At 40.2% G+C, this 12,214-nt stretch overlaps 1 protein-coding gene across 1 annotated transcript; it reads right to left on the bottom strand.

Moving 5' to 3' along the window:
• Nucleotides 1-177: 177 nt before the first annotated feature.
• LOC103294666 (olfactory receptor 2AG1) lies at nt 178-1,152 on the bottom strand. The gene has a single exon (XM_008151083.3). The coding sequence runs from the start codon at nt 1,144-1,146 to the stop codon at nt 178-180; it is 969 nt and encodes a 322-aa protein (XP_008149305.3). The 5' UTR covers nt 1,147-1,152.
• Nucleotides 1,153-12,214: the final 11,062 nt, after the last annotated feature.

Here is a 12,214-nt window from a genome sequence, read left to right as displayed (position 1 = left end):
GGAAAATGCCGAGTGCATTTTTAATAGGGTGTGTCTCATACCTTCTAAGTAGCCTCATGGAAAGAAGATTTAAAAGAGCAGTTGACAAGTCAAGTTATACTCTGCACTGTGGTGTTTCTATCCTGATTATCTGACTCTCAGAAATCTTCTGAGTTTGAGGATGAATAAATTTCAGAATCAAGCCTTGATCCCTCCCTGGAAGGTGTGGTGTGTCCGCAGCATATATTTTCCCATGACCCTCCTCAAGGCCCCCATGACCTCCTTATTCCTCAGGCTGTAGATGAGGGGGTTCAGGGCTGGAGTGACAATTGTGTAGAAAACAGAGATGATGTTGTCCTGCTTGGTGCTGTGCAGGGAACTGGGCAGGATGTACATGAACGTGGCAGCTCCATAGAACATCCCGACCACAGTCAGGTGGGAAGAACAGGTGACTAGGGCTTTCTGCCTCCCCTCATTTGAGGGCATGTGGAGTACAGTAAATAGGATTAGTGTGTAGGAGGCAAGGATAGCAACAAGAGGGGGAATCAGGAAGGTCACACCCATCACATACACCATGAGCTCATATCTGGAGGTATCTGCACAGGCCAACTTCAGCAGAGGTGGGATCTCACAAAGCAGGTGCCTGATCGTCCTGGCTTTGCAGAAGGGATAGTGCATGGTATACATGGTATATACAAAGGCACTCAGGGATGCAAGGATCCAGGAGGTGGCCACCATGAGCCAGCAGACCCTTGTACTCATGAGGACCATGTAGTTTAGAGGATGACAAATGGCCACATACCTGTCATAGGCCATGAAGGCCAGTAGGAGGTCCTCGGCACCACCCAGAGTCAGTGCCAGAAACATCTGAAGGGCACAGCCCCCAAAAGAGATGGTGTTTTCACTGCGAAGAAAATCCACTAGGGCCTTGGGAGTGACAACAGACGTGAAGAGGAGGTCCATGAGTGAGAGCTGCCCAAGCAGGAGGTACATGGGCACGTGGAGCCGGGTGTCCATTGTGATGACCAGGAGCAGCAGGCCATTGCTGATCAGAGCCAACATGTACAGAATTGTGATTATGGCACAGAGCAGCTCAGGAGACTCACTGTCCTTCAGAATCCCCACCAACATGAAGCCACTTCCCAGGGTGGAGTTCCCATGCTCCATTCTGTGCTGTTTCTCCAGTTTCCTGGAACCAAATAGATTCTTGGAGAAATTTTGCTAAAATGATCCTTTATTTTTATTTATTTATCCCTTAGTTTTGTAATATCAAAGGCTTCTTAGACGGCCAACATGAATCCAATGAGATGATACCTTTCCCACTGGTAACTGACTTTACTGCTTGATCTCTCAGTTTCTGACTCTTTTCATTGTATTTTGATAAAGAACCACCTAAGAGGTATAACAGCAATAGCCAAACATTAAGAGATCATTACATAAATATATTATTCAGCCATCAAACATGAACATATGTATTTCCAGAAAGATTAAGTCATCTCCCTCTTAATAGAAAGCTATATTCTGTCCCCCCATGGCCTTGATTATCCTTGGACCTATCTTATAAGGTCAGATTAATGATTTAAGTACCCAGTTAGTGTTCTGTCTAGACCTGCTACGAAATTCTAAAACAGGTACAAAAATAAGTTTGAATAAAGCATTTTCACTTCTTTTTTTGCATATAATTTATGTCCATTTGTTTTCAGCACTCAAGGCTGTAGGTACAAACTTCCCTGGAAGAGCTAATGTGTGTCTACTTTAGTCACCTCTCCTGACTGAGAGAGAAGACTTTAAGACTATCCCAGGACTAGGAGACGGTGTGTTTGAGTTGCTGCAGCTTTTAGAGTTAATCCTTTAGGATCAATGCAAACATAGGTGCTTTTTAAAAACAAGTCATGATAAAATGTGGCCTGGGAGAACTCAGAAATATAACAGATGAGGCCCTGCCAAGGAATATCAGAGTGTTTATGTTGGAAAAACTGGTGAAAGGTATAGGCAACAAGAGAGTATATATGTATTTTGACATTTTGCTTGTTTCTATTTGCCTCTTCTGAGTCCACAAGATTTTAATGGTAAAAATATTGGAGCATATGACAGGCATATCATCTGCACTTATATGGACCTCTGGAGGCATGTGTTATTAGATAGGTGCAAGTATACCTTATCAGAGACAAGCAAAGACCATGGGATCTAAAGACAGGTCCTGATACTTTGTCAGGAAACAGATACCCAAGCCTGGCATGTAGCACAGACTCATCATCCTCACTGATTCCACTTCCTGGTTAGAACACCAAGAATAGAGGATAATGGAAAGGACTATAGAGCCCAAAGCACTAGGGAAAATGAAAGACAGAATAGCTTAGTTCTTGGGCTTTGTTTTGTAACAGCATAACTGGAGGCTGCACACTTTCCTGAGAAAAGAATCATTGCTCTTACCTCAGGCTGTGAGAAACCCAGCTGGCTGACCATGCAGACTGCCCTGTGGTTGTTTTAATCAGGAATGTTCCTGTAGAAATGGGAAAGAAAGATAGGGATTTTCTATCAGTATCCAATTGGTTTCATTTTTGCTAAGTTTTCATAAGATCTGAGGAATCTGACCAATGTAGGTATCATCAGGCCTTTCTGTGCCTTCTGTTCCTCGGCAGGTCTTCTCTAGTGACACAGTAGATACACAGAGAGAGCTGATACAGTCCTCGAGTAGTTTCTATGGAGCAAGAAGATGGCTTTCCTGCTCTCATACCTGTCATGCAGTTTCCCAGGTAAAGAACCCATCCAGCTTTGGGTTGTCAGACTGAGTTCTTGGGTCTAGATGCTCAGATGTTCATTTACTGGTGCTACAATCTGAGTGCAAAGATGAAGGCAGCAGGAATCTGGAGGAAGTACAGATTGGGAGCTGCCTAAGGGAGACCCTGCCATGCCTGGCCTACTTGTCCCTGGGGCCAACAGGGAGCCTGAGCCCTGTCCTGGGGGAGGCTACTTTGTTTCCTTATCCCATGACCCAACCTCCTCTACTCTATTCTACCCCTACCTTCAGAGGGACTTATTTTCTCAGGCGAAATGGCCTCCCCTGGAAATGCTGGTCCAGGAAACAGAATATTAATGAGTCCTCTTGGGCATGTTTCCTGGACTAGTATCCCTGCATTTTCCTCTCACTAAATTTGTCTTTATCCAAATCACCAATTTATGTGCTTTATCTAAGACATTTAAGATATAAGTTAATAAAGGATTTTGTAAAATCTTTGTAAAGTTTAAAACAAAGTTATTTGTATTTATTTATTTTACAGAGGGGTTGAAATAAAGGGCTTAGGGAATCCAGCAATAAATGAAAAATATCTTTATGATCTTTGGGCAGAGAAGAATCTTGAACAAGACACAAAAAATACTAAATTGAAAGGGAAAATTGATGAATTAGACCACATTAACATTTGAAATGTTTGTCTATCAAAAAGTAAGTGAAATGACAAGATATAAGCTACAAGAATATATTTGCAACATGTATAATCAACAAAGATTTTGTATCAAAAATGCACATAAAATGCCTGTAAATAGATTTTTAAAAGATACAAAGCAACGGAAAAATGGAGAATAGCATGAAATAGAAATTTTACAGAAAATAGGACCAAATTGTGAATAAAATGATTAAAATTCTTTACAATTAATGAAATAATGTTTAAGTCCTTGGTAAGATAGCATTTCTGCTCACCAGATTGGTAAAAATGGAGGTGTTTGATAATAACTACTGGTAGTAAGGATGTGGAGTCTTGGGAATACATAGACACTTCTGATGGGAGTAAAACTTGATGCAACCATGTTGTGAAATACTTTGGTGCCAGTTTCTGAATCTGAACATTTGATGTCTCATGGGCCAGCAGTTCCACTTCTATTTATGTTGATTTAGAGAAACTCTTGCTCATGAGTCTATATATATATATATATATAATTAAAGCATTGAATATGAAAATAAAAACCTAGGAACAAATCCAGTGTCCTTCAACAGGAAAATATATGTTATAGACTAAATTGTGTCCCAGCAAAATCTGTATGTTGAAACCTTAACCCTCAATATGTCTATATTTGGAGATAGGGTCTTTAGGAGGATATTATTGTTAAACTAAAGGCCCGGTGCACGAAATTTGTGCACGGAGGGGGGTTGTCCCTCAGCCCAGCCTGTACCCTCTCCAATCTGGGACCCCTCAAGGGATGTCCGACTGCCCGTTTAGGCCCGATCCCAGGGATCGGGCCTAAACGGGCAGTCGGACATCCCTTTCACAATCCAGGACTGCTGGCTCCCAACTGCTTGCCTGCCTGCCTTCCTGATTGCCCCTAACCGCTTCTGCCTGCCAGCCTCATCACCCCCTAACCACTCTGCTGCCAGCCTGTTTGCCCCCAACTTCCCTCCTCTGCCGGCCTGGTCACCCCTAACTGCCCTCTCCTGCAGGGTTGATCACCTCCAACAGCCCTCCCTTGCAGGCTGGGTGCCTCCCAACTGCCCTCTCCTGCTGGCCATCTTGTGGTGGCCATCTTGTGTCCACATGGGGGCAGGATCTTTGACCACATGGGGGCAGCTATATTGTGTGTTGCAGTGATGATCAATCTGCATAGTACTCTTTTATTAGATAGGATAGAGGCCTGGTACAGGGGTGGGGGCCAACTGGTTTGCCCTGAAGGGCGTCCCAGATCAGGTGGGGGTTCCCTTGGGGCGTGGTGCGGCCTGAGTGAGGGGCCTGTGGTGGTTTGCAGGCCGGCCACGCCCCCTGGCAACCCAAGCGGAGGCACTGGTATCTGGAATGTATTTTCCTTCTACAATTGAAACTTTGTAGCCTGGAGCAGAGCCAAGCCTGGGGCTCCCTCCGAGGCCGAGGCCGGCAGCCATTTGTGTTGGGGTTATAATTGAAACTTAGTTGCCTTAAGCGGGTGGGCCCGGCCAGGGTGTGCAGAAAGCTTTGCTTCCCCTGTTGCCGGCGGCAACCCTGGCCTGCTCTCTCAAGCTCCATTCTGCCGCCATCTGTTTGAATTTGTTTACCTTCTATAATTGAAACTTTGTAGCTTGAGTGGAGGCTTAGGCCTGAAACGGCTGGTGGAAAGCTTGGCTTCCTCTGTTACCTAGGAAACCTTGCTCTCTATGGCTATAGCCATCTTGGTTTGGGTTAATTTGCATACTCACTCTGATTGGATGGTGGGCGTGGCTTGTGGGCGTGTCGGAGGTGTGGTCAATTTGCATATTTGTCTATTATTAAATAGGATAAGGTTATGAGTATGGGGCTCTAATCCTGCAGGACTGCTGTCCTTATAAGAAGAGGAAGAGCTATTGGGGTGTGCTTACACAGTCAAAACCCTAGTGAAGGCAGAGAGTGAGAAGACAGCCATCTGTTTGCCAGGAGGAAAGGTTTCACTGGGAACCAACCCTACTAGCACCTTGATCTTGAACTTTCAGCTTTCAGAACTGTTAGAAGATAAGTTTCTGTTGTTTAAGCACCCTGGTCTATGGTATGTTGTATGGCAGCCCAAGAAGACTAATACATAAACCATTGTGTGTATACACACACTAGAGGCCCAGTGCACGAAATTCATGCACTCAGGGGAGGGGAGTGGGTGTCCCCAGCCTGGCTTGTGCCCTCTGACAGTGTGGAAGCTCCTTGATGGATAGCCCCAAAGAGGTAGGTCGGAGTCGGGCTTACCTGACTCTGTGGCTCTGCACAGTGCTGCCAGGACCCGTCTCCGGGGCTCTGGCATGGTGCCGCCAGGACTCGCCTCTGCCCACCCATGCATGCCCGCTGCGCACACAGCCTCCTGGTGATGGATTGTTAGGGTGTGAAGGCATCATGGTGTGAGGGTGTGACGACCACATAGGCTTTTGTTAGTATAGATGAATCGAACATTATACAGCAACAAAAATGAATAAACAACAACTACATCCCACAGGGAATGAATCATAAGAAACATATTTATTGATAATGTCAAATTATAAAGAACTTTATTCACACTATATCATTTTTATAAATAATAAAAATAAAAGATAATTAATAATGTAGTATTTAGGGACATATGCATATAGGTTAAGACTAATTATTTTAAAGCAAGGGAATAATGAACATATAATTCATTATAGTGGAATGACTAAAGAATAAGATGAAGACAATCATTAAAAAACAATGGCATTGTCAATGCTCTAGTTTTTAAGTCAGGTAACATCCTCTCACTAAATTAGCTCGGAGGCCCTACATTTCTAACCCACCTTAGGGAAGGCACTGAGGGCCCATTTCTAAATTGCTGGCAACAAACCAGGAAGCAAGGGCCCCTTTCATGATATGCCTTCCACCCCAGGACTTAAACTAGATTTTGTGGCACCTGTGAAACATTCTTTCTACCTCCTCCCCTTCCCATGGCCTCCTTTGTGATCCTCTTAGCCTACACTAGATCCAGTTCAATATGCCTGCACTCTATGGAATCTGTAATTACAAGATCTTCCCTTCATTGATCTTTCATAACCCAGTGTGGCCTGTACATGAGTATGGGTTCCTGGTGCTATTGTTGTCTGCCACCAGTGATACTTGAAGAGAGAGTGGACAATTTTATGAGTATTGAGCAGGAAAAAATAAAAAGAAATACACACAATACTGAAGCTTTAGAATGTCAACATTAAAGAAAATATTTTAAATCTTCCTAGAGATGAAAGAAAGATTAACCACTAATAAAGACAATTAGATACTAGTGCACTTTTCAATGGTAGTAATAAGATAAGAGAAAAAATCTTCAAAAGTGCCAAGGTAATATAATTGCACACCTAGAATTTTATGCGCTGGTAATCATCATTAAAAAGTGAGGACAGCCCTGGGTGGTGTTGCTAAGTGGTTAGAGCATTGGCCCACACATTGATGGGTCTCAGGTTCGATTCCTAGTCCAGGGCACATACCTGAGTTGCAGGTTCAATCCTGGCCCCAGTCAGGGCATGTGCAGGAGGCAACCAATCGATGTGTTTCTCTCACATCGATGTTTTTTCTCTCTCCCTCTCCCTCCTTTACTTCCATCTCTAAAAATCAGTGGGAAAAAATATCTTCAGGGGAGGAACAACAACAAAAAGTGAGGACATATTAAAAATAAAAACTGAAAGAATTTATTGCTAACAACCCTGGGTAAATATTTCAGCAAGAAGAAAAGTATGCCTAGGGGATGTATATAATACAGGGAGCAATGATAGAGAAATTGGTTCAGTGAATAAGTTGACAAGTTTAATTGAGAAAGAATAAACATATTTGCACTGTAAAAAATTAAAATTAAATTCTTGACAAAAATAACAATGTGGAAATGTGATTTTCCTCTGGGTATTTAAAGAAGGCTTCAGAAAAATAATATTAAAGTCTTCATGTTCATTTATCTAAAATGATTATTTCCTATATTTTTATTATTTATTAAGGTATAATATACACATATCAAAACCAACTTTTTAAGATTACAGTTCAAGTTATAACAAATGTATCTAGCCATGTAAACACCACCAAAATCAATATATAGAAGTTTCATCAAAGCCAAAATTTCTCTGCTATCTTTTTGTAATCATCTCCTGTCCTCAACCAAGAGGATCTGTTTATTGTCACGGTTATTTTGGTCTTTTCCAGGATGCCATATAAATGGTATCATACATTTTGAGTCTACCTTATTTCATTTAGAATAATATTTTTGAGATTCATCCACATTCTGGTGTCTATTAGTAGTCTGTTCCCATTTATTGCTGAGTAGTATCCAATTGTATGGATGTATTATAGTTTGTTTATCCACTCACCAGTTGAAGAACATTTGTGCTTTTTCCAGTTTTTGTTGATTATTAAAAAAGCCATTATAAACATCCATATGGAAGTTTTTAAGTGAACATAAATTGTCCATTCTCTTAGGTAAATATCTCAGAATGGACTTGCTCGGTTGTATGGTAAGTGTATGTTTAAATGATTGAAATTGCCAAACTTTTCCATAGAGACTAAACCATTTTTCTTTTCCAATTTCATTCTCATTTTGCATTTTATTAAGCTGTAAGATATAGTCTCTTTAAATTCTGGTTCAAAATGAATGAAGTATTGCCTGAAGCCTTAAGTTTCAAGTCTTCACAATTAGCATTTAAGTAAAAAAGAGGACTTTTGGTAAATGAGCAAGATCATTTATGCAAGTAATGAAGAAGATGCAATTCCAGACAAAATGTCATGTAGGGACATACATGCACTCATGCTTAGAGTTCGATACTAAAAATTTTAATGACAATTAAATCCTGTCTGGTTAGCAATGCTGAAAGTATTCTTACCAAATTGTTTAAAATATTTTTGATATGCATGGCTCATAAAGATTTATTGTATCTCCTATGGAATGTACCAAGAACTTTATGCTCTTTGGTCATCAGAGGCAATGCTATTAAGATTCACATTTGTTATGTTATAAAATATATAAACCATTTTTTTCAGATAGATGAGTCATAACCCTTTGTCTTGTTTCTTCTTCATTTGTTCATGTCAAAGTATAATTTTCAAAAGCTAAAAATATGATGCATAGAAATATAAAATGATATATTTATTAACTTCATAAGATGGGAAAGCTGATTCAAAGAGCATTTGAGAAATAAGAATTTATATATTTCATTAGAAAATTTATTTTTAAATGCTAGAAATAAGACCATCAAGTTGAAAAAAAAAGAAAGATCATTAGGTTAAATGCAAAGTTGCTTGAGGTTCTAGAGGACAATTAGTTGCCAATCTTGTGGTTAATGGTTTATGTTTCTTACCATTGAGAAATAATTTGCAAGTCTATAAGACACAGGGCCACACATTAACAAGTGACTTCAAAAGTCTGCAGCTTTAATGAATAGTAAGCAGTAAGGCAAAATAATGGTACATTCTCCTAGAAAATTACAAAACCATGGGTGAGCCCACCAAATTCTGTGCCCATTTATTGCTGAGTAGCAGACACAATGATGCATTCCCAGCTCCTCCTCTAAGGAAGCACTTGCGACCCAATTAATGGGAATGTAGTCAACAGACAACTTCCAACTCTTAGGGTGTGTATTAGCTGCAGAGAGCATCTCCCCTGGGTCAGTCAGTATCCCATAAACACACTAGGTGATGACATTGTAAAAATTCTGCCTGGTGCATTATAAAAATTCTGACTGACAATTCTCCTTCTAGAGTGTTCCACCAAGTTGGCCAAGCTTTGCTGAGCTTACATTGCAATGCTTGATTTTCTATATGCCCAATCCTGTTTCCTCCCCTTTATTAGACAGATATTAATTTCTAGTAAACATCTCACACATACTGCAAATCCTATCTCAGTGTATGCTTCTGGAGAATCAACTTGTGACAAGCTATGTTTCAATATGACTGGCCTGGATTTTGCCACTCAAAAGATCCAGCAAAAATGATGATTATGCCCTGGCCAGTGTGGCTCAGTTGGTCAGAGCTTTGACCCATTAGAGTTATAAAATAATTAAATCATGGGGATGTAATGGACAGCAAGGTGACTATAGTTAGTAATAATGTGTTATATATTTGGAGTTGTTAAGAAAGTAAATCTTAAGTTCTTATCACAAGAAAAAAATTGTAAATATGTATGGTGATAGAAACTGATTAGACTTACTGTGGTGATCATTTTGTAATATATACAAATATAGAATTATTATGTTGAAATTAATATAATGTTACTAGAAGCCTGGTGCATGAAATTTGTACACTTGTGTGGGGGGTGGGGGGCAAGGGGGAATCCTCAGCCCAGCTTGCGCCCTCATGCAGTCTGGGAGCCCTCGGGGGATGTCTGACTGATGGCTTAGGCCCACTCTCCAAGGGCAGCAGGCCTTAGCTGTCAGTCGGACATCCTTAGCGCTGCCGTGGAGGCAGGAGAGGCTCCCGCCACTGCTGCTGCATTTGCCAGCTGTGAGCCCGGCTTATGGCTGAGCAGTGTTCCCCTGTGGGAGCACACTGACCACCAGGGGACAGCTCCTGAGTTAAGCATCTGCCCCCTAGTGGTCAGTGCTTTTCATAGTGACTGGTTGTTCCACCATTCAGTCACTTTGTATATTAGCCTTTTATTATATAGGTTATGTCAATTATATCTCAACTTTAAAAATTAAGTTTTTAAAACTATTTAGTATTTATTCATATAATAGCATGTTTTAAGCATTATGTGCTAGGCTCTCATCTATGCACCTGACGTTTATTATCTTACTCAGCTATCCTAAAAACATTATGACACCATCAAGAGTCCTATTATTATCACCACTTTTTTTTTTAATATATTTTATTGATTTTTTACAGAGAGGAAGGAAGAGGGATAGAGAGCTAGAAACATCGATGAGAGAGAAACATCGACAAGCTGCCTCCTGCACACCCCCCACAGGGGATGTGCCCGCAACCAATGTACATGCCCTTGACCGGAATCGAACCTGGGACCCTTTAGTCCGCAGACCGACGCTCTATTCACTGAGCCAAACCGGTTCCGGCTATTATCACCACTTTTAAGATGAGTAACTAAAGCACAAAGTTCAGTCTAACATCCAAAGACACACAGATAATAAAGGGGGAGCAGAGATTCACACTCAGCACTCTGGGACACCCCCCATACACACCCCTGCCCCACCACTGACTCCCTAACCCAAAACTATAGTGGTCCCTCTTAACAAAGAAAAAGGTTCACCAGATTTTAAATAATAAAAAAGCAAGACTTTAATCAACATGTATATAAAAATTCTGTAAAATACATATATGGGTACTCCCCCCTCCCCCTCAGCAAAAAAAAAAAAAAAAAAAGAGAGAGAAAGAGAAAGAAAAGAAAGGAAAACTTTACAGGTGATTTTTTCTTCTGTCTAAATTTCTGAATTTTCTTAGTTTTGATAACGAACTTGGTTTAATTTTATAGAATAGCTTTAGCTTATACATAATGGTTTAGCTTTATAGTTAAAGCAATTAAGATGACTTCTGTCAAGAAAAGAGTATTTGAGATTTAACAGAGCTCTATCTTAACAATGATTCCTACTATGTAAGCTAGGATATTTTGGAGCTTCTGAACAGATTTAAGTTCCCAGTTTTTGTTCTAAAATTTCCAACACCAGTAAATCAAATGGTAAAATAAACCACATTTAAGTTAACTAAAAAGTGATTTACATATCTGACTCCTCCTTTCCTGTGGATACAGATCTATACATATACTCACCTCAAGAATATAAAATTCTCTTTAAATTTAATTTTTAGGTTTAGGCAGTATATAAATGTCCCAGTTAGCCTTTTTCTCTATTTCAACATAAATATTACCTATATTTCTAAATTTATGTATTCAATATGTATTTCTACTTAAATCTGGAGTATAAATCTATTATTCTTTCTAAGTAATTGCTAAAACAACCATGTACCTAGTAACCAAGAAGCCCATTATATCTTCTTAGGATACTTCTCTTTATTGATTGTCCTAGAATCTAATTCAAAGGAAAGCAGTCCTCTGCCAGAGGCTAAAGCAAACAGCAGTTAGCATCAAAAAGAGACATTGGAAGGCCAATGTACTTTGGTATTCAGCAAGACTGAATATCAACACGAGTTTTGCTCCTACTGTGATTTTAATGGCTCGAGGCAATTTCCTGACTTGATAATCCTTACATTGTTTACCAAACTTTACCTTTTATCTGCCTGTATGCATTGCTAAAGGGAATATGTGTATTCACAGTGAATAAAAAGTAGAAGGGATCCAGTCTCGAAGTGCCTCTTCAGGAAAAGAGGTTTCCACCTGGCTCCTCATGCCTTCCAAATTCATACATCTTGTATAGCATTTTCATTTGTGCGTTGGCCCCTCCTTCAGATCCTAAACCTCACCATGCAGGTTGCTGCAGTCCTCCTCTGATGTTAACAGGCTATTGGAGTTTAGACAGCCTAAAACTATTACGGCTTGTCACTGCTACATGACACTGAATTTAAAACGTAGTTCCCTGTCATAAACATGGTTATTAAGTCAGAAAAGTCCGACCACAGAGAGAGTCTAGGATATCCATCCCATGCTTTTCTTCTTTTACTCCTTGTATGACATGTGCTTCCAAGATCAGGGTACATAGCCCATCTGAGTGCAGTTTAAGTTTATATACTGACCAGCTACACAGTAGAATGGAAATGAAAAATATTTTAAATATTTGTATCATCTCACATAGAGTATCATATAAAAACTAGCTATGTATAAAATTTTGACTTGGAGAAGGTAAGTTAGAGAGACAAGCCTTGATCCCTCC

Source organism: Eptesicus fuscus, chromosome 13, assembly GCF_027574615.1.
Source record: "Eptesicus fuscus isolate TK198812 chromosome 13, DD_ASM_mEF_20220401, whole genome shotgun sequence".
Taxonomy (NCBI): Eukaryota; Metazoa; Chordata; class Mammalia; order Chiroptera; family Vespertilionidae; genus Eptesicus; species Eptesicus fuscus.
This window is presented reverse-complemented; position numbering and strand designations above follow the sequence as displayed.

Excerpts from the sequence above, each read along its gene's own strand:
- LOC103294666 (XM_008151083.3), bottom strand. The coding sequence starts at position 1,146 with ATGGAGCATGGGAACTCCACCCTGGGAAGTGGCTTCATGTTGGTGGGG.